The sequence below is a fragment of the Drosophila serrata genome, unplaced genomic scaffold (genome assembly GCF_035046125.1).
Source record: "Drosophila serrata isolate PLE 108 unplaced genomic scaffold, ASM3504612v1 contig_346, whole genome shotgun sequence".
In the NCBI taxonomy this organism is placed as follows: Eukaryota; Metazoa; Arthropoda; class Insecta; order Diptera; family Drosophilidae; genus Drosophila; species Drosophila serrata.
Genome location: NW_028257244.1, coordinates 25,483 through 48,695, shown reverse-complemented (window position 1 = coordinate 48,695; position 23,213 = coordinate 25,483). Strand labels below are relative to the sequence as shown.

Below are 23,213 nucleotides of genomic sequence, written 5' to 3'. Positions count from 1 at the left end.
TAGTAAGTGAACATACATACTTACTGATCAGAGTTACTTACTGGTCATAGATACTTACTGTTTAGAGTTACTTACTGCTCAGAGTTGCTTAGTGTTCATTGATACTTACTGATCAGAGTTACTTACTGATTAAAGTTACTTGCTGATTAAAGTTAAATTAAATATCAGCTCGCTGCTCCTCTCTGCCTCTCCCCCTCTCTCGCTATGTTATCGGTCTATGTTAATCTCTAGAGGCAACGGCTTCTCTCCCACGCACTAACATTCTCTTCTCTGCTCTGCTCTGCTCTGCTGCTCTCTGCTCTGCTCGCGGACTATAAATAGAGGCGCTGAGGGCCCGCGCGCCTCAGTCTGTCCTAGGGGTACCTAGTGTTAACATCTCAAGTGATAGTGCAAGTGATCAGCCTTCGGCCTAAAAAATATGACGTGGCCAATGCAATACATCTGGATGACTAGGAAGAAGCTCACTTTGGATGAAATCAGCATTCTTGGTCACAACACTGGATGAAGGTAAACAATGACGTGGCCTTTACTGCGGTAAGTCTTAACCATGACATTTAACATATATAAAAAAACTATTGGTAGGATCAATTCGCACTTCCCAATTTATTTCCTTATTGCCATGGCCACCTTTACATACTTACTGGTCACAGATACTTACTGATCAGAGTTAATTACTGCTCATAGTTACTTACTGATCTTAGGTATTTTTTGATCATAGTTGCTTAATGTTCATTGATACAGACTGATCATAGATAATTACTGTTCAGAGTAACTTAATGTTTATTGATACTTATGCACTAATCAGAGTTACTTACTGGTCATAGTTACTTACTGTTCATGGCTACTCACTGATCATAGTTAATTACTGGTCATAGATACTTACTATTCAGTTACTTAATTGATACTTAATGATCAGAGTTACATACTGATCATAGTTACTTACTGGTCATAGATACTTACTGATCCTCTACATTTACCAACCGTTTCTCTGGGAGTTATATTATATAGTATTTCGATTTTCATAAAACTAAGAACGCAATTATATAATAATAAAATATAGCTTTAAATCAAATTAGATAAAAATATGTTAACAACTGTAAAAGTTAATTGTTTTTTCTAAAAATTGTCCGATCGTTCCTATGGCAATATATACTTTATATGGTGGGAGTTAAATCCTTTACTGCATTGCAAACTGAATGAAGTTAAAATATCCTGCAAGGGTATAAATATCGATTCAAGGAATGCGAATATTCTAAACTTAGTTATGATCATTAAACGAATATATCCTTTAATTTAATTGCAAACTGCAGGAGCTTTCTTTTCTTGTGTTATAGTTTTAAATAAATAATTTAGCTTTAATAAACTCACTTTATAAGTTGATATTCCATTCTGTTGTCCCAAAATAAAACACATATTTTTCAGAGGGGCTTTACACAACATTTAACGTATAATAGATATATTTTTCCTTTAGTTTTGCTTGCTTAGTTGATTTTTCTTTTATTTTGTTCGGTTACATTGTGTGAAATTGCCTTTAAATCTATTTCATTTTGAGTTTATTTTTTTGTTGTTGTTTGAACTAAAATCGAAACTTTCAAAACGGTATCATCGGTTGGTTTTACACTCTGATAATAATTCGTAATTGATGATGATGTGTCTGTTGGTTATTTTGATATTATTCCAGCATAATTCGGTTAGTTAGCCGCTGTATTCATGGCAGAAACGCAACGCCTAACACATATACATATACATAAATGTAAAGTGCATTATAATGTTTAGTTAGTGTATTTACTGAGTGTGATTAACTTGCTACACATCGATTACATACTGAAGCCGCATTAGGTTATCAATGAATGTGCTCTGAAAATTGCCTTAAACATTGCGATATTGTCTAATATAACGTTGGTGCAATACAATATATATATTCATATAATATATCATATATTGTTGATAAGTGAGCGGTTAATAATATTAATACATATTAGTTCTGATATATAGACACTGAGTATGCGAACTTCCTTGCCTGCTGTTCTCCTCCTTAGTTTTGTTAATTATTGTCAGTCACAGCGTGACTTTATAGATCTTCGGGTTCGAATTCGAAAATGCTATTATTGTTATTATTTATCATTACATATTATTTCGCCTAAAACTAAATGATATTATGTTTTGGCCGATGACCAGGCCGTGCTGAAGTGACGCATGTCTTCCAGAATGCGTCAGCGATGTTGCTGCTGTCTTGCTTGAAAAGTCTTCCATTTTTTTTCAATGCAATGCGAAAAAATGTCTTCCTAACAAATAATTGTTATATTGAATTGTTATTATGCTGAACAATATGACACCTAGATATTAAGATAACTTTAGTTACGATTTAGTTTGTAAACGGCAGACCTGGTACATATCCATGTCTTCCGTCTCTGAGTTTCTGATTTGCAATCGCAACTCATCTGTGTGGATATATAGACCAATTAGATATTACATTTATATTGTATATTATCGTTTTGTGTTTTGTATATATTTTGTTATATTTATATTTGTATTTATATGGTTTAAGGGCCGTAACCAACACTAAACTCTTGGTTGGCTCGTGGCCTAATTGCGACACTCGTAATTGATGCTGATTTAAATATCTCAACGCTTTTGATTCGCCAATAACTTGTAAGCCAAAACAAAGGAAATTCTTTGGATACCAACTTTTACTTCTTCTTCTGCTGCCTCGTCGTGGTAAATTGATATGCTGATTCCATCGAACCAAGGGATATAATCCAAAAATCAGGGGTTGTGAGGGGTTGTTGTGGTTTTTGTGGCTAGTTAATGCCACGATATGTTGTGTACTTTGATATTGAATTGGTTGTTGATTTTCCTCATCCATCGTGTGTCTCCTTAGTCAAAAACTCCTCTCGACTAATCAATCACTTAATTACGGGTTGTGTCCTCATGGGCATTGAAGGATCCAAGGATCCTCGTCCACCCAAGGGAGCACTGGAAGCCCTGCGTGATTCTGCTGTTGTGGAGGGGTTTCCCCACTCCTCTTACTCTATAGCTTTCTATAGTTACGATTTTGTTTTTTTAATTGAAATTAGTTACAAATTAATTGATTCGCATAGGGAATTTTTTGCTTCTCCTCATCGTCCTCGTATATTCATCTCTTTTTTGTATTATTCTTTTGCTTTTCCTATAGTTTTTTTTAGTTTTCTTTCTTTACAAAGATATTGGAACTAAACTTTCGCAACAAGATTTTGAATATAGATAATAATGGAATATTTAAAGACAACACTAGCACTAACTCAAGTCCAAAAACGAAGAACAACAAAACGTCATATAATTCTCGAACTATATATAATCGGTTTTGTGATTTAACGCCTGCATCCAGAGGATCCATCGCAGAGATCCCCTTGCGAGGATCTGGGGATCCTTAGCTGAAGAACGGCGATAAATCACAGTTGCACAAAGACCCGCCATCGCCAGTCTTGCAGAGCACCTTGCACACTTCGTTCCAGTCCGGAGCCGCGGTCGTGGCTTCCGCATCCGCCGCTGCTGCAACTATCGGTGCAGCAGTGACAACCACTTGGATTGTCTCCCGGGGGATTGGCTTCTCGGGACCGGAACCGTATGTAGTCTTGCTCTGCACTCCACTGGCCATCATATCCTCTCTCCAAACCATCTCCTCCGTCTCCTGCTTTCTCTGCACCTCCTGCTGGCAGGGACTACAGCCGGGCAGGGAGCGACTCCTTTGCTGGCAGAAGCTCGAGCAGATCCTGTCGCCCCATTCGGCTGGAAGAAAATTAATAAAAAGAATTAGGAATAAGTAAAAGTGCAGAAACCAGTTGAACAAATTATTTATAATTAATTTGTGATCACTTTTATGTATGTAATCTGTTTACAAAATATATTTTAAAATGTCTCGTAAATGTCAGAAAAATTAAATATTTAGCATTTTTTTTAAATTGAATGAGTGCAAATCTAATTTACTTTGCTTTCAATTCACATTTTAAAGACAACCAAATATTACAATAATGATTTTAGTTAAGAATGTTATATATTTCAAATATTTTAAATATTTAAAAAACATATTAATACGATAAAAAGGTAACACTAAGTTTCCTGGCAATGTCTGTTTTAATATTAAAAAACTCATCTTTTTTATTGAATCTAATATATGTATTATATTATTTTAGGTATTGTTATTAATTACAAATTAAACTATTTTCTTCTACTTTCTGTATAGAAATTTATGCGGATCTAAATTCTTTAAATAGGTATTTATTGACAAAAAAAAAATTAAGTCTGATCTTATTAAATCAACGTCTTATGAAAATTAAATTTAAATTGATATGAAAAGAAATATAATTACTGAGTAACATTTTTAAATTCACAGATTCTACATAAAAGAGCTCTTTTACTTAATTATTATTTTGTATTTGTTATATTTCTTTTATTATTATTTATTTATTATTTTTTGGTATAGGCAGTCCTAGGGGTATTTATTTATGTATTATTTTTTGGAACTTACCGCTAGGTAGTCCACACAGTTGCCGGCACTTGGCCACATCGAACTCCGGTCTCAGGATCGTGTCCTTGGCGCCGCCAGGCGTTGAGGCAACGCCTATGCCAGCTCTGGAAGGATCAATAATAAATAATCATGAATTTAAATTATAATAATAAATTAAAATAGAAAACTTAAAAACTTATTAATAATACAAGATCCCTTTTGTGAAGTGAAGATACCAAAATTTGTATTTCAGTTAGAGATCTTTTCTTAAATAATTTGAAAGTAAAGATAAGATTGAAAGATCATTTCAGAGAGCAGATCATCCTTATTTATATATATATTTGTAAATAAGATCTTCATTTTAAATTTTTTTAAATAATACAAATTAAGCTTTAATATTCTTCTGTCACCATTTCTAGTTAACATATTTGACACTTGAAAAAAACACTGAACACGCGCCGTGAAAAACTAAACTAGAGATAATATAACATGTTTGACATTTGCGATTAGTGAAATTCTCGATAAAAGCCACTTGAAAGGCCGCCGCATTCCACAATTCGTTGATTTCTCATGGCCAGACACTCACTTTCGTTTTCAGTTCGCCATAATCATCATTAGTTCCCGCTTTTTTGGGGAAAACCTTCGCGGCACACACACTTTCGGGACACAAAAAAGGCCACCTCACTCTATGCTCTACTGTCTGCCGTTCCACTCCACTCTATATGATTTTATTTTGATAGAGTTCTGGCAGCTTGTTTATCCGAAACTTACCCGCAGAGCTCTTTACACAGCAAACTCCAATCCTGAACTGCGCTGTTGGGTTCTGCGACTTCAAGGATGTTGGCTGCGAATGCAGCATCCCCCACGGCATCGTCCTTCGGCAGCGCCGCCAATGACGTCACGGCCGGCGCAGGCGCACCAAGGATTAGGAAAATGACCAATGGCAGGCCGCATAGCCAAGGTTTTCCCCGTCGCTTTTCCACACGCTTTCCCATCGCTGGGGCTAGAAGGAGACGGGAAGATTACAAATTGGTTGGAAATTGGGATGTAAAAAGGAGGAAGGGATCCTTTGCGGGGTATGAGGCCAAAATGGAGGCTGACTCGTCCTCCCTTACAATAGGAGCAATTGTGCTCAAAATGCAATTATCGCGCGCTCAGGAATAGGCAGCATAAAAAAGCAAACAGTAGACTTCCACTATCTCATGCCAGAGATGCAGCTCCTCCACCAGCTCCTCCTCCTCTTCATTGTTATCCCGAGCATTTTCTATCCGAATTTCATGCGCTTGATTTGCCAAACTCAAAAACGGGGTTATGCAATCGCTGGCGTCTCTACGGAGATGTTCCAGGAATCCAGCCGCCGCTTTTCCCAGCGATTTTCCGACACAAAAATACCAACGAGAAATACCTGAGCTAACCAACCTGCTGCTGCTTCTGCCGCTGCTGCTGGAACTTTATTTTGTCAGGATAATGACAGTCGCCTAAGCAGACACAATCTCCAAAAATCCCACCTCCCGCAAAACTCCCTGTTGGGCCAGGAAAAAGAATGTTTATAGCCCCCGGGGCGAGCCGAACATGGTGTTCCGGAGTACCAGGACCTCTGGGCCACAGTTGAGAGTCGAGTGCGAAAGAGGACGCTTCGCTGGGCCCCTTTGGACCAAAATACACACACAATCCAGGATAGGATTGAATTAACTAGCCGGCAAAGCCCACTCCCAGCTGCGGGCAGTGGCACAAGTGTCCAAAGATTTTCGCCTATCTGGGCTACAGGGCCTATTTGCGCTACGTGCAATCACAGCCAGGTGAGAGTCGTATTTTTTCCCTCAAGGGTTCGCTTCATTGTCCAATTCTGTTTGCTTTTTAATACTCTATTTGAAAAAGGATACTGTTGCTTATAGTAGAGTTTTTGAGGCATAACGAATTGTGGAATATGTTTTAACTGAATAACTTCATGGTTTTTATAACGTATTTATACTTTAAAGTTTGATTTTGAATTTTGAAACCTAATTCGATAGCCTTACTAAATGAGTCTATTTAATTTCATGCAAAGAACTGATAAACTTCCTCTTCTTTTATTAATACATTTCTTAGACTACTTTTTAGTTGAGTTTTAATTTTGAAACTGTGATTTTTATGTATTTAAAATATATTTATCAGAAAGAGTAAATCAGATTCGTATTTTCCATTATCTTTACTCTTATCCTTTTTTATTTTTGTACTGGTTCAGCAACAATGACAATTTCCGACAAAAAATATGTTGGGTCAATGGACAAATAAGATTTAAAATCGGACTTCAGTACACAACAAATAAAATACATATTCTTTTCGGCAATAAAGAAATTTAAATTCGGATTTTAATACCCTTAAATTCAGTTAATGAAATATTCGTCTAATGTAATTTGACTTTGTATAATAACATTTATAACTATTTTTCATGACTTAATTTGTACTTCCACAATTATTTTTCTTATAAATTCTTCTAGGCGTTGTGATCAAAAATAAATATACCAAAAATATTATATTAAACCCTCTTAATAATTTTGAAATCTCCTATATAAAATATGCTTAACGTTCAGTGTATATTTTTTCGCAATAAGTGTTCATGTATTTACTGTAACTTTTTCATGTGAAACACTTTTATATCCGCTTATGCAAGCACTTCCGTTTTGGCACCATTTGGTACAAATAATATTTATGTTTTTTTGCCGATTTAATGAATGTTGGAGTTCATATATAAAATAGCTGAACAAATGGCACCATTTATTTAATATATTCGTTGATATTAAAGGGTATTTTGTGGCGCCTTCTGTTCTCTCAACCTAAATCCCTATAATTCCTTTGTTAGCCATGTCCATGTCGGCTCTTGTTGCCATTTCCACTGCTAACTTACTTTGCTTTTCAAAAGTTTGACTCAATTAAATCCAATTGTTCGCTCCACCTGCTCTTCTCTTAAATTGTTTAAACTCTTTTTGCGCTGTCTGGCTTTTATATATAAAGCTGTCCGATCCGAATGCAGGCAGTTGGTCAACTGAGTCGCCGCCGATGCGAAATTCCCACTTGCTAATAATAAGTGCCTTTGATGGCTTTATCTGGCATCGGTGTCACCGATTCAAATGGGAATCAGCGGATATACTATCGCGGATTTCCATCACCATATGTCCTAATACCCGGGTTTTTTGTCTAGGCCAGACCAAAATCGGAGATAACTTTGAACGGAGTTGCTAATTATTATTGGTAGCACATGTCGTTGAAGTGGCCAGGCGATAAGTCGCCGACTTTATTTCGCCATATATTATGTACATAATCGGTCGGTCTATATGAGGTTTTTGCACTGATTACTGGGGAATATTTGAGTGACACCTGTGATGGATGGCCAAATTTAGGGGCTAACAGGTAGAGTCTCTGGGGAGTAGAGGGAGTGAACAAACTAATATCAAGTATACGCCATGTTAGATCACGTGATTTTAAGCTAGGTTGAAGTTTACTACAGGCATTAATAGTGTTAAAATTAAATAATATTTTATACTAAGTTTCATTAGAAAGTATGTCAGAGTGTCACAAATAAATATAATAATAAATAACACTCTTAGGAATTAAGTTAAAACTAATGGTTCCTTCAGAAAACTTATAGAAATAATATATATACAAAAGGATAATCCAATTAGAAAAAATGAATAAATAAAAATGAATAATTGAATAATATAATGAAATACAAACAACAATTACAAGCTTAAAACAATAAAAAAGAAGATTGCTTAATTAAATTAATCATTTTTATAGATAAATGAACTGTAGATAATAACCACTGGGTTTAAGTGTTAAGAGTATTATTTTTTTAAAAGAAGCTATCGTAACTGAACCATTTAAAAATAGCTATTAATTGGCCTAAGAACCTTTTAAATTGATAAACAATTTTATCCTGCAATTATTCCTAAAACAAATAATTAATTATATCCCAAAACTTATTTTTCGAATAAAACATATCTATCAAAAGGGGGCTTTAAATTCTAACTTAAAGTGTGATCTTAAATTCCTAAAAGAAGTTCTTAAACTAACAATGTAATTATATTCTTCAATTATCTCTAAAAAAAATCTCAAAAAAAATTTTCCTTAATGGAACATATCTTGATAAAGTGCGAATTAAATGATATATATAAAAGAGTGATTGCTATAAGGTTTCTTGGCAGCAGTTATTTCTCGAGTAATGGTCCTTCCATTCCATTCCGTAAGCTGCAGTCGTCATTTACATGGAAAGACACTTGCCAAATGGTAAGAGAAGCCTTTCACATCGATGATGTTGCTGACGCAGCAGGTCCTGCCGAACAAGGACCAAGGAGCAAGTAAAGTGCCCAGCAGCTTCAGCAGCTCCTGCCTGCTGTCAGATAAGAGAGTATGGGAGAAAATTCAGTGGAAAATGAATGTTTTACAGCGCTCGTTGTTCTCAAGTTCCTCCACTTTGATGGACGTCATTTCCCCGCCCCTCCCCCCTTTGCTCCTTGCTTCGATTACATAACCTTCCTCCCTAGGTCCCTATGTAAATAACACGTATACGTATGTGGCTCAAAAGTATGCTATGAAAAGCATTCTCACGGAAATAATGCAATTTCCCTACCATGCGATACATATACATATATTTTTTTTAACTTGGCACTAGAACCTCGCTTTGACCTAAATTTCTATATACAAATGTTCTATATATCAAAACCATATATGTCTTAGGTTCCATATACATTATATAGGATGATATATATAAAATATAGGAGCACACGTGCTACTGGAAAACGGCGGCAATTATGTCCGGTTTTTCGGCTGACATTCGGAAGGAAACTCTCATAAAAAGTTGTGGGTCATTGTAAATGTCAGAAACAGTGGCGGAATTAGTTTGTTAATTAGCTTTTCATTCTGTCGCCCCCACAGAGCCCTCTTCTAATTTTTTTTTTTTTATTTTTCATTATTATTTTTCCAGCTTAGTTTCCTCAGGCGTGCGCATATACATTACTTTTTTTTTGTGTATCTGTTGGGGCAAGTTGTGCGGGGAAAAGTGGCATTCAGCCCACTCACAGTTGAAGCTCCGCCCACGCAAAATGGCTCAACAAAGATGGTTGCCCCAAAAATCAATGACGTCATGGCTGCTGAAGGTTATGCAAGAGATGGAGGAGGAGCAGGACCGAGTAGTATATATATATGTATATATTCGTGTGGGCCGCCATTTTGTGGGGCTGAAAAAGCTTCGTAGGATGCCCAGTTGGATGCTGGTGCTCATAGCTCCGCAGATCGTCAGCGAGTGTAGGCTGCTTTCAGTTCCCTAAAGATTTTCAGTTTAGCAAAAAGTTGTAAAATACCAAATATATTCTAAATAATAAATCAATTTAGTTAAATTACTTGAAAAACCAGTGAGTTATAGGCTCCGTCCGCGCGAGTGTTTGAGATATAAATACGAGAGAAGTGCTTTGTTTAGCTTTGCTTGAAAAAGGAACTCTGTAAGTTGTCGCCTATTTAGACCTCAAGTAGTACCAGCATCTGTCTCCAGCTCCATTCTATATACTATAAATATATATATATCTATTATATATATAGAGATATACATTACGCATTTCGTCCTCGCACATTCCTATAGTTATTTTACTGAGACAAAGCGTCGGTGCCTCGTCGCCCACGAAACACACAGTCAAAGTGAATTATCTCAAGCAGTACATCGACGATATCCGCCGGATAATCGGTAAGACCCAAAGGATATAAACTCTGATTTTCGAACGCCTTTCGGTTGCATAAGTTTCCTCGTACTGTCCAAGGTTTCCAAGAGCAGCTGTCTGTCTGTATCCAATATCCTGTATCCCCAGAGTCCCCATGCAAATTTATATGTATATAGAAATATGTATATATTTACAGTCGGAGGAAATTGGCTTAGCACTCTCTACTGCGCAATAGCAGATGGCGCCAAAAAAACAAGGCAAAAGGAAGGATGGGGCTCTCAGAAATCTGTGTATATATACCTCCTAGATAGGGGGGGTGGCCAAGCTTGCCCTTCAGTTGTCCTTGTCCAGAGCACATAGCCCCCGCCACCCACACCATTTCGCCATTTTGCCATTTTCCCTTTTCCACTTTTCACTTTGTTTATTTACACGCCCATTGCATTTTCACACTCTGCGCGAATTTGTTATTGTCGACGTTATGCAATTTCCCTATGTACCCAAGGATATAGATAAGGGGAAAGGATGTGGATAAGGAGGAGGAGGAAAGAGTAGGGATGCTGGGCCTTATGTAACACCTGCTTCAGGGTCTTCAGGTTTAGGTCGATTGCATAACATTGACTCACTTCATTTGGCCTAGCTCCATTTGTTCTATACCAAGTGGTGTCTACACTACCGGGATTCCCCACATTAATAACTTTCTATATATATTTTTCTGTATTTTATTGTCCTTGCAGAGGAGAAAATGTCGCTGAATCCGAATGGGTATAAATTGTCCGAGAGGACGGGCAAGCTGACAGCATATGGTGAGTGTATTATATCTCTAAAAATTAAGGGTTAAGTCATTAAATTAATATTGGATTAAAAAGGCAACTGTTGCTTATAAAAACTTGTTAATAAATTTAAAAAAGTATATACAAATAATAGTGTGAGAAGAATATCAATTTAAAATTAACATGATAATAAGCTTATAAAGAATACAGAGTAAAATTTACTCATAAAAATAATTCCCCTTTACTTTTTAAAATAATATATTCTTTTGATTACATATTTATTTATTACTTAATATATTTTTCACTATTTCTTATTTTGTTACTTATTTGTAATGGAAATCATCGCTCTTTAGCCTTTTCTTTGCCATCAATACGAACTGAAATATTCGCTGTCATTTAATCGATATTTAATAATTTTTTTATATGATACATTTTTTTGAAAAAATCATAATTTTTCAAATAACATAACTAAGCTAAAAATGCATTAATTTAAATTCGGAAAGTAGTTTTGTGCTAGTCTTTAAAGTGATAACAAATCTTTTTTTTGTCAAATTTTTAATATTTTAACGATTTTACTCCTTATTAAAAAATTTCAAAAATGTTATTTTTAACCGGACATGGCTAGATCGATTTGCCTGTGGAGGCTAATCAAGAATATATACATATAATTTATAGGGTATAAAATGACTCCTTCACTGCATTACCAGCTTCTGAAAACATTTTTAATGCCTTTGCAGGGTTAGCGTTCTATAAAATGTTTAAACTAGATTCTTTGCACAGTTAATCATTTACAAAACATATATGTATAGCTACACAGAAATCACAGAGAACATATTGTTAGATTTATGCAACTTATGTTCCACAATAATTCCCTCCATCGCACAAAATTCTCCCACATGATAAGTGTATTTTAGCAATATGTTTTCTCGGGGGGGATTTCAGAAGTCCTTCTGGCAAACATTTTGTCCTCCGCATAGCTGCACTTGAATCGCATTTGGCTGGGCAAATACTCGTAATAAACGAGTGTTAAACTGACACTGTCAGGGACACTGGCTCGGAAAATGGCAAACAGTGGTGGCCTGCCAAGGACGTGGACAAGCATTGGGCTGTCCAGGACACTCGTGTCCTTGATAAATGGCCCTGCAACGCAAAGCTCTAAACTCTAACTGTGTGTATGAGTGTGCGTATATGTTTGGCTCCTTTGAAGCGTGAAACTGGCGACTGTTGCCTGTAACAGATTTTCCTCGAATTTCCCCCCAAAAAAAAAACACACGAAACAAACAGAGAGACAAACAGAAGCAGAAGTCAAACAAATCCACCACCAAGAAGACCAGGAGAAGAGCCAGACGCGTGCCTCAAATTGAAAGGCCAACAAACATAAACCGTTTAGTCACAGGATATTGCTCACGCTCGACTCCAGGACTCCAGGACTCCTGTGAGAGCGTGTGTGTGTGCCGGCTGTGCTTAATGCTCCTGCAGGATTCGGGGTGGTCCTGAGCACCCACCCAGCCAAGCACATTAAATTTTATTTAACTTTTTGCCCGTTAACTCGAGGAATTTTTGAAATTGCTACAATTTGTCCACAGCCGCCGTCTCCTGGAAAATGTTAATCATGCGCAACGTTAAGTTTTCAATTGATTTTCCAGCTGGCTTTGAGCTTGGAGTCGCTGCTGCTCCCATTTTCTCGGTGGCTTAGTGGCCACCGATTATGCTTAGAGGCAAAGCCCCAGTAATTAATTGCAGCCACCGCAGAAGGACAATGGCAAGGACAATCCCCCAGATGGGAGTCCTGCGCACGCGAAATCTGAGCCAGGCTGAACTGGGAGAAAATCTGTGAGATTGAAATTAGCCATTAAATGGTCAAGTGTGACTTCTACGCAATTTCAATTAAAATCACAACTTAATGGCTTGATTATAATTGCTTTCGGAAATTTATGGCATAACTTTGTTAATAACCCAAATAGGGAAATAAAAGAGGTTTCAAAAAAGCAAAATTTTGTTATGGAGTTTTCTATACTGATTTGCTAATTAAATTATGAAACATATTATAAATAATAGATGTTTTACTTTGGAAACAATATTTTTGCTTTCAAAAATCCTATAAAGTTCTGGTAAAAGGAACAAAATAGCCTTGATATTCAGTAAAAGCATAGAATTTAAATTATTTATTGTATTTATTATGTAATCTCTTACTAGTTTTTTTACTACATATTTTATCTTACTAACATATGGCTTCTGTTTTTTATTTAATATTATTTAACCCCAAAACTCACAAGCTTATTGTAATGATTGAAGTTAAATTCCCCCCAGTGCAAGCACATAAAACACACAAAGTTATAGTTGAAAACACAGCCTGCCTCTGGGGATTTTTACCTTACCTTGCCTCTTGGACAAGTAAATCTCTGTTTTTTACGACATAAAACTCCCCACAAATCATGGGCAGTAATAATAGCCATATATCATGATAAAATATAGAGGAAAAAGCATTTTTCCTGTCAGCAACGGAGCCACGCTTTTCATATTTACTGATAAGGAGAACTCATTTGGTTTTTTCTGCACCCTCTTTTTTTTTTTGTGGTGCGTTTGTTTTTCCTATCAGATCTCATGCCCACAACAGTGACCGCTGGTCCGGAGACGCGGGAGTTCTTGCTGAAGGTCATCGATGTCCTGCTGGATTTCGTAAAGGCCACCAATGACAGGAATGAGAAGGTCCTGGACTTCCATCATCCCGAGGACATGAAGCGACTTCTGGATTTGGATGTGCCAGATCGAGCATTGCCTTTGCAGCAGCTAATCGAGGATTGTGCCACCACATTGAAGTATCAAGTGAAGACGGGTGAGTCCTTAATAAAATTCTATATAAAAGTATTTTTATAATATTTATAAAAAATATATATATAAATGCAAGAAAATAAATGGGGAAGGTTACTTAAGCGTTGGAAAAAACAGACTAAGTCCAATTAAAAAGAATTCTCCAAGTAAAGTGAATAATAAAACAAGAATGAAATTAACATCGGGAAGCTGAAGTTTATATATCCTTGCAGCTGGCAATTGAATTATAGGATCTTATCGGAAATCGATCAAAACTCAGTTTAAAATATTCGCATTCTTTCAATCAAGATTTATCAATAAGGAAATTTTTTTGGTAAAGTCAAAATTAAAAAAAAACCATTATAAAGCCAAAAATGCCTTAATTTCAATTCGGAAAGCATTTTTATGCTAGTTTTTATAGTGTTAACAAAACTGCATACTCAGTTTTTAACTTTAAAAAATTCAATTTTTTGTCGATTTTTGAAAAAAAGAATGATGTAACCCCTTATGAAAATTTCAAATTTTAACAAAATTTGCAAAATTTTATTTTTCTTCTGGACATGCCTAGATCGATTCTCCTATCGATGCTGATCAAGAATATATATGATTTATAGGGTCGGAAATGACTCCTTCACTGCTTTTGAAGTTTCTGATTTAAACTATAGTAGCCTGCAAGGGTTTTAAAGCAGGAGCTTTTCTATTTTGTTCGTTGAATATTTATTAAATAAAAATAAGAGCAGGTTTTCCCTGCATAATCCCCTGAACTTATGGTATTATTCAAAGTCTTTATCATACAGCTTTTCCATCTCTCCCGATGAATATTCAAAGGTGATCTAAGTAGAGCTTACCTCCTTGACTTGCTGCCTTATCACCTTCCTCTGATGTTTGCTCAGTTCCAGATTAATCAAATTTGTCCCTGCTTAGCATATGCTTTTCATCTGTGGCATATTTTTGTATGGAGGAAATCACAAGGACGCGTGTCCGTGGACCTTGCGGTCGCATTAGAACACAAAGTGTGCAGCCTCCGAGATAAGCACATTAGCATATTGATGGCACTCGGGAGATAGCCATAGACAGCAGACAAAGCCATTTTATGGCCCATTGAGCCGTACTCCCCGCTTGTTTACACCTTTCAAAAACACTCGCCGCAGGGCTAAAGTTCCCCCCGATGCCCTCAATCATCGCCCCTTCAAGCACCGGGGCCATCAATCATAAATCAGGCAAAAAAAGGGTTCTCTTTTGTGTGTGAGGCGGCGCGGCGGCTTTAGCAGCCAAAAGTCATTCGCACGTTTCACTTTTTACTTTTTTAATACCCAATAGTTGGTAAAAAAATCAGAGATAAGATCTCAATAAGAGATTTTAGAGATTGGGGGTATTTTAAAGAGTTGGATTTAAAGTATACAATAAAGTTTTGAAATAACTAAATATATAAAAAATAGCCACAATAAAAGTTATTCTTTTAGGAACATTTTTTATCTAGTGTGCAGTATCCTGTGCAGTTTCCTTTACATTTATTACAAATATATTTTAAATATAAAACAATTATGATTCCAAGGTATCCTTTAGTTCATAACTTTCTCATTACTTTGTTCCTACTTGTTTTGAATGTCCTTGCTGATTTGATTTCATTGAAAATTAATGCGAGAGGAGGTCTGCTCTCAGTCTTTGTCCTTTGCTGTTTGTGCAGTCCTTGCACGTGACCACAATTGTGTTTGGAGTATCGATAATAAGCGTATTTACTAGACCAAGGACCAACCCCACACCATACAGCACTCCAACCCCCAAGAGTTACCACCCCTTCCTTCCATATCCGGAAACTGTGGCCTTGTCTCGGAAGCAGGCGTTGCTTCCTCGATTTACGAAGCAGGAAATGAGAGACTGGCTCCTGCTCCTGTTTACGAGAGATATATACAAGGATGTGTGACTGAAAATTGAATTAAAACTCTACGCAATCAGGGGAGCTGAACTGAATAAACCTAGATTGTATGGGAAACTTCTGGGAAAGAAATCAGTTTGCAATCAGTACAGAAATAAGTGAGTTTGATTCTGGTTTCAGTTGGTGTTGATTCAAGGGAATAGTTTGAAAAGAAACCTATCTTTGAGAATATTATAGAACATAAGTTTCTGTATTGTAAACATAATATTATTTAATTTATTTGTAAGGAATTGAGGCACTTCTCTAACTATTCTTGTGTAATGCACTTCAAAGTATTATTTAACAATACAAATCTCAACAAAATCCAGATCTAAGCTTCTAATTAACAAAGAGAACTCATTATTAAAACCACTTTGGACTGAATTTGACAAGATTCCACCAACTTTCTTGAAGATATCACTCAAGGAGGAATAAATGTTCCTTTTCCTATCCTTGAGATAGCAGCCAGGACTCGTCCTTTTCCGAGCTTTGCCATTCCACCAGACGCGATAAGAGTCCCCATTTATGATCCGTAATCTCACATAATGCTCGCCCTGTCAAACGGGCAACCTGATACGACGGATACGACCGAAGGACCTCCTCCTCTTCCTTCTCTTAGGACTCCATAAAAACGAGGGGAGCTTTAATCAAAATCCGTTGTTATTTTCTGACTCGCTGCATTCCTGATCCTTTGATGCGAATGAATGGGTGCCGGGCGAGGGTGAATCGACACGATACGAGGCGAGTCGTCCTTCGGATGGGAATATCCTGGCCACATGCGCAAATTGAAATGTTTGAATGCCGACGCTGTGTCAGTTGGTGCAGAGAGAAAAAATATACTTATCAGGAAAGTTAAAGAAGTGTTTTAAATAAAGAAATATAAAGGAATAAAATGCCTTAAAAGTTAAAGTAAAAGATATATAAATCGATAATGTAACGCTGCTATAAATTAGTTTCTCTTTTAAACATTTAATTCTTACTCCATTAATAATCAAAATATTCCAGAAGACTTACTGATTATAATAGATATACTCCACAAAGTCCCCAAGATTATTTTTCACTGCATTTTCCCCCGTGTATGAAGGGATTTAGCCTTGTGGGCAATGGGATTTTAATCACACGACTTATGGCACTCAAGATGTGAACTGACAGACGCCGAAGGGTTCAAGCTCGACTGAAACAGGGGAAATGGATGTTGGACAGCTTCCTGATGCTGACTGAAAGCATTTTCTGATTCTCCGTGGGAGTTTTCCCGCTCTCTTCAGACAGACAGAAAGACTAAACCCTCCAAAATCGAAGCTCGGCAAGTCGCAATTAGCTGCAATAAATGAGCAATTTATGGAGCTCAGAAGAGCGGCAGGGGACGGCTCAAGGATTAGACTTGTTGAGCAAGAAAGAAAATAATAGGAATCACAGGGCATACTATCCCCCCATCGATTGGCCAGGACCTTGTTTCGTCTGCCCTTGAACATATGCACTTCCGGAGGCCTTTCCTCGTTCGCCGTCTGTGTCCTGTGTATATTTTTCCTGTTTCCTTTCGAGGCCAGCCAGCCGTGCCTTTGGTTCCGCCTTTGTCTCTGCCCTCGAAAATATATATATATATTTTTTTTAATAAAACAAAAAACGCTGGCAAAGAGCGACTGAGGCGGGATGAAGGCTGATGGCTGCCAGGCACATCTGCTGTCGGCTTAGAGGCGACACCAGGAGGAGAGACAGACATTCAGATATCCAGACAGCCGTGGCTAAAAGGAAAAGCATTTTCAGCTACATTAACCAGGCCAGGCGGTGTCAGATATAGTAGTTTTAAATTAGAAGTATTAATTAAAGATGGGCTATTAGTGTGAGAAAAAGGGGTTATTTATATAAGATAAGATAAGATTGCACTTTAAATCTGATCTACAAAAGCTAATTAATTTCTATTAATTTCCCAGGACATCCTCACTTCTTCAACCAGTTGTCCAATGGCTTGGACCTGATCTCCATGGCTGGTGAATGGCTAACAGCCACGGCCAATACCAATATGTTCACCTACGAGATCGCTCCCGTGTTCATTCTCATGGAGAATGTTGTGCTGACAAAGATGCGTGAGATTATTGGTTGGTCCGGTGGCGACTCTATCCTGGCCCCCGGTGGCTCCATCTCCAATCTGTATGCCTTCCTGGCTGCTCGTCACAAGATGTTCCCCAACTACAAGGAGCATGGCTCTGTGGGTCTGCCCGGCACTCTGGTTATGTTCACCTCGGATCAGTGTCATTATTCGATCAAGTCTTGTGCCGCCGTGTGTGGTCTGGGCACCGATCACTGCATTGTGGTGCCTTCCGATGAGCACGGCAAGATGATCACCTCGGAGCTGGAGCGTTTGATTCTGGAGCGTAAGGCCAAGGGCGATATACCCTTCTTTGTGAATGCCACTGCCGGCACCACTGTCCTGGGAGCCTTTGATGATATCAACACGATTGCCGATATCTGTCAGAAGTACAATTGCTGGATGCACATTGATGTAAGTGGGGGTTTTGGGGAAATAATTTAAAGGATTTTATATGATTTTATCAGAAATTATTTAAAAAGACTAAGAAGAGATCATAAAATTGGGTTCTTTTGACCATTTATTTTGTATTAATTTAATAGTAATAATAATGATTTGCTTAATATATATTTTATTTAATATTTCAGGCTGCTTGGGGCGGTGGCTTAATGATGTCACGTAAGCATCGTCATCCCAGATTTACTGGCGTTGAGCGGTAAGTAAAAAGTTACTTTATATTAACTAAACATTTTACATATTTAAAATGCTTTAAAATTAATATAAAAGATGTCTTTATTTTCACAAATCTATAAACAATTGACAGCTTTCTTTAACGAATTATATCAAGCTATTAATGTTTCCATTTATATCCAGAAATTTGTAACTCATTCATTTCATATTTCTTAAGCTTGACTTTTAAAACTTCCTTCCAAGTTTTCTAAGCAAGTTGTCAATTCATTGCAGATCCTTTGACTGCCTTAAAAGTCCTCCTTACAAAAGTCCTCGTCTCTCTATTGTCCCAAGCAATTGTTTTTCTCATTCATCATCCTTCTTGGCATGAACTTTTTGCCCTCATCTTTTTGGGCAAGTCAAAACACAAATTGAAATCTCTTTGCTGGGTTGGGTAAATTTAAATCTAAATGCTCCCAAATGGCCCGCATCGCTCAAATCTCAACCCCAAGTCGAGTTGAACATGTGGGAAAAATCTCAATTTGTCATTTAGTGCCTCCATCAGGTGTTCAGAGCTTACAGGGATTACAAGGCACAAGCCGAGTGCATTTTGGCCCGAACAAACAAATGAACAAAGTGGATTTCCTTCCCTCAATCCTAATACATATATATATATATAAGTCCTGGAGGGGTGCCTTTGGGTGGGCATTACTTACACAACAATTACGCCAAACAAAAAACCAGGCAGGGATGGAGTGTGGGTTCAAGGATTCATCCCCGGCGAGTGAGGAATTTTTAATTTTAAAGTCGCAACCTGAAATGCACTTTATCCCCGACTCCATCTCCAATCCATTTGGATTTCTCCCGTCCTGGGTAATGCTCCTTGGAATCCTTGGAAGCTTAGGCAAATGCGAAAGTGCAGCTGTCGTCGTATTGACAGCTTGCGGTCAAGCAGCAGACTCCATAAACGCTTTCGAATTGATTGTCCTTCGGGGGGCGGAGAGGTCCTCCTACTCCTCCTGCTCCTTCTCCTGTTACCACATCCATCCATCACCCGGACACGTTCGGCTTCAATTAGTTTGAATGGCTCCTAAGGCTGGAATTGCTGTGGCATGCAAATTGAGGTCCTTAATTGAAAGGCTCTCAGTGCAAATTAATCATTAAAATGCCCATGCAGCTGACACTTTTGCGGCCTTCGCCAGCTTACATAGCTCTGATTAATGGTTATTTGAAGGAAGTGATGGTTATTGAGAAGGTTTTGGAGCTCTTAAATCCGCTGAGTTTCGTTGTGGCTCAAAAACCTTAAAACAATCGAACGAAAATCGAGTCTTAACAGATAAGCTTAACATGCCGCCGCTCAATCAAATTGTGGTTAGATTTTGGTATATACTTAGACTATAATATACCCTATTTTAAGGACATGAAAATATCCCTACAATTTTGAAAACTTACCACATAAAAGTGTACTTCTTTTTAAAATAAAAACATAAGAAAATTTAAGTGCCATGAAGTTCCTTACTTAAACATAGTTTAGGTATTATATAATGAGAACTTAGTAAGAAATTAAAAACCCAGGAAAGTAGAGAATACTTCTTAATAATATAATATTCTGTGAATTCTAAGAATTCTTATGAATTTTAGCTCTCTTGCCACAAATACTTAGCATACCCTTACCTCAAAAAATACCCTATGTTAAACAAAAGAAGTGAAGCACACTTTTCAGCCACTCCATAAGGATCATGTTTATAGACACCAACTCGCACACACACACACTCAGACTCAGACTCCAGGCTGCGCCCACATAACTGTAAATAGCTCCCCCAGGGATGTTTAGCTGTCAACCCTCCAGAGCCCACCGGGGGTTGTCCTTGCTCCTTTTTGAATTCAATTAAAGTGCTGCGGCCTGAAATTGCCACAATTTATGGCACTTGCCGGGACACAACAGTGCTCCCATCCCTTCGTCCTTGTCACCCAGCGGGGGATGGTTTTATTTTTTTGGGGTGGTGTGGGTTAGACTGTGCACCACACTGCGGCAGCTTAGTGTTAATTGTTTGTAATTCGTAATTGAATGTCCATTTATTGTCATGATTTGACTCTTGCAGTGCCGACTCTGTCACCTGGAATCCCCACAAGCTCATGGGAGCCCTGCTGCAGTGCTCGACGATTCACTTCAAGGAGGATGTAAGTAGACAAGAACATAGAAATAGTTAATTACTATTAAGATAAATAAGGTAAAAAGATATTAAATATTTTAAATATAAGTTTCAAGATATATTTCTCTGAACCAATGCCAAAAATCTGCATAAAACAAATAGTAAAAATCACGGAATAATTTTTCTGCAAATTCCAAATTAAAAACTTAAAGGCCAGCAGCATAGGGGAGTTCAAAGTTCATCCTTTGACCACTGCCTCCCCCACAATCCCAACGATACAATTTCGTACAACAGTACATGCCTCCTTGCTTTACATTCCTTCCCTGTGCCTCCTCCATTCAGCATCCAAACATTCTTCTGGATGCACATCGGACAATGTTTGTGTAAAGAATTCCAATTGTGCTCCGAACAATTCCTTGTTGTTTCCTCCTGCCAAACCGAAAGGCAAATGTGGCCACGGGGAGAGACTACAATGCGCACTGAAATCTTTGACAGGGTTCAGCGAAATACATCCTGAGTCACCCTGGACGCTCTTTTGGGCAATATGTTGCCATCGGTCACAGTTGCGCCTTTTGGCAGGCAGGAATTTTAATTAAAATTTCAACTTGACTTATGTTCCGTAAAAAAAGGGAAAGAGAGACTGATTCAAAATCGATATTATTCCAGGGTCTGCTCATCAGCTGCAATCAGATGTCGGCGGAGTACCTGTTCATGACCGATAAGCAGTATGACATTAGCTATGATACCGGAGACAAGGTGATCCAGTGCGGCCGGCACAATGACATCTTCAAGCTGTGGCTGCAGTGGCGTGCCAAGGGTACCGAGGGTTTCGAACAGCAGCAGGATCGCCTCATGGAACTGGTGCAGTATCAGCTGAAGCGCATCCGAGAGCAGTCAGATCGCTTCCACCTGATCCTTGAGCCAGAGTGTGTCAATGTGTCGTTCTGGTATGTGCCCAAGAGGCTTCGGGGAGTGCCACATGATGCCAAGAAGGAGGTGGAACTGGGCAAGGTAAGGGGAAACTCTATATAAACTAGAATATATTATATATTTTATTCTTTACCTCACAGATCTGCCCCATCATCAAGGGACGAATGATGCAGAAGGGCACCCTGATGGTTGGCTATCAGCCGGATGATCGGCGACCCAACTTCTTCCGCTCGATCATCTCATCGGCAGCGGTCAACGAGGCGGATGTGGACTTTATGCTGGACGAGATCCATCGTTTGGGCGACGACTTGTAAAGGGTTTTCAGACCGGTCCGGTTGGGTTTTTGGTTTAATTGGGTGTTGATGTTGATATTGATAACCAAGAAGTATCTATAAGGTAAAAGCATATCAGGAGACCGCAATGAAAAATGAAAAACCCCAAGGAATCAAGATTGAAGATTCGAATGCGAGGGGATAGAGATCCCAGTAATCATCCAGAGTTCAATGTTGAATGTACATTTGTTTGTATCTATAAAGTGTTGCTAGATGTTCCTTTTTCTCGATTCCTCATCCCGTTATCTGTAATTCGTTATCCGTTGACCGTTATTCGTTCGCCCCCAGTGTTGGAAAACTATGTATAATCGAGTCGTTTGATTTCCGTTCGATGGCAACTATAACTAAATCGTTAAAAATGTACTAAAAGAAGAATAAGAGAAGAGAAAGCATCTAAAAGTAATATTTGAATATCTATATGTATACTGCAAATAATAATAGAAACCAGAGCATAGAAGCCACCGCTCCACACACGCACCACCAAGCCACACGGAACAGTCCCAGCCCCACACTCAAAAAAATACTAAGTACTGAGTTTAGAGAACTCAGAACTATGGAATATATATACGATATAGAAACTGTTGGAACGCTATCTTAACATATCAGGAGAAGATGAAGAATGAGTTGAGGACATTTAGTTTAATCCGTTAATTTTAAATTTGTTTGCAAATAGTAAAAGTTTTCAAAAAATAGACAAAGCTCTATGGCCATGCGTACCTTTATAAACAAATATAAAATATATGAAAAACAAAACGAGATCGAAAGAGACCGAGACCTGTGCTTGTTAATTGTATAGACAAAAACCAAAGATTGGGATCTGGACTCCAGGTCCCACTTAGTCCATGTATCGAACTGTGCTATATATAGAGAAATGAATACGTATAATCGAATTAGTTGGAGTTTAGTTTCCAGCAAATATGGCTGACAGAACAGAAATATATATAGTATATATATATTGTATATGCCCGGTGTCAATTAAACTCAATTACGAATGTTGGAAAATTCTGTTTTATTTACTCTATTTCAGTTAAGTTTTTAATCTGTTATTGGTTCAGAAAGGTTATAGAAGAGGGTCAGGAATGGAAAGAACCCAATCAAAAAACACAATCAGACATTTTACACACACAAATCGTTTGTCAGTTCAACCAAATTACAAATATATTCCCTTAACAGAAATAAATTAAAACATATATTGTATTTAAAAGCGTGTTAACTAAGTTTATCCAGAGCATCAGTGTTATATGAATCACGCTCATTTTATGTCTGTATAAATTAATGTATATGTATTTGCAGAGATCCAAATCAAAGCCACAACAAGAATTATTCCAACATCTATATAAATGCAAATGAATATATTATATATATATAAATATATGGGTAAATAAAAATAAAAGTAATCAAAGCGCAACAAGTTATTTCTCTTTGTAAGAT

At 37.6% G+C, this 23,213-nt stretch overlaps 2 protein-coding genes across 6 annotated transcripts; one reads left to right on the top strand and one right to left on the bottom strand.

Annotated features, from left to right (window-relative positions):
- Positions 1-1,414: 1,414 nt before the first annotated feature.
- Positions 1,415-10,272, bottom strand: LOC110178684 (uncharacterized). 2 transcript variants are annotated; one of them, XM_086838093.1, is made up of 4 exons: positions 10,074-10,272; positions 5,258-5,489; positions 4,508-4,611; positions 1,415-3,768 (listed from the first exon to the last, which is right to left on the bottom strand). In XM_086838093.1, exons 1-4 carry the CDS (start codon positions 10,090-10,092, stop codon positions 3,410-3,412), a joined length of 714 nt encoding a protein of 237 aa, XP_086694219.1. In that variant the 5' UTR covers positions 10,093-10,272; the 3' UTR covers positions 1,415-3,409. The 2 variants fall into 2 exon arrangements, with proteins under 2 accessions (XP_086694219.1, XP_020801547.2); XM_020945888.2 differs by lacking the exon at positions 10,074-10,272 and adding an exon at positions 7,374-7,525.
- Positions 5,643-23,190, top strand: Gad1 (glutamate decarboxylase). 4 transcript variants are annotated; one of them, XM_020945885.2, is made up of 9 exons: positions 9,260-9,963; positions 10,101-10,202; positions 10,911-10,979; positions 13,546-13,782; positions 17,604-18,172; positions 18,346-18,413; positions 20,470-20,548; positions 21,187-21,531; positions 21,591-23,190. In XM_020945885.2, the coding sequence occupies exons 3-9, from the start codon at positions 10,919-10,921 to the stop codon at positions 21,762-21,764; spliced, it is 1,533 nt and encodes a 510-aa protein (XP_020801544.1). In that variant the 5' UTR covers positions 9,260-9,963; positions 10,101-10,202; positions 10,911-10,918; the 3' UTR covers positions 21,765-23,190. The 4 variants fall into 4 exon arrangements, with proteins under 4 accessions (XP_086694218.1, XP_020801544.1, XP_086694217.1 ...); XM_086838091.1 differs by having other exon boundaries at positions 9,287-9,963; positions 10,061-10,202; XM_086838092.1 differs by lacking the exons at positions 9,260-9,963; positions 10,101-10,202 and adding an exon at positions 5,643-6,285.
- Positions 23,191-23,213: the final 23 nt, after the last annotated feature.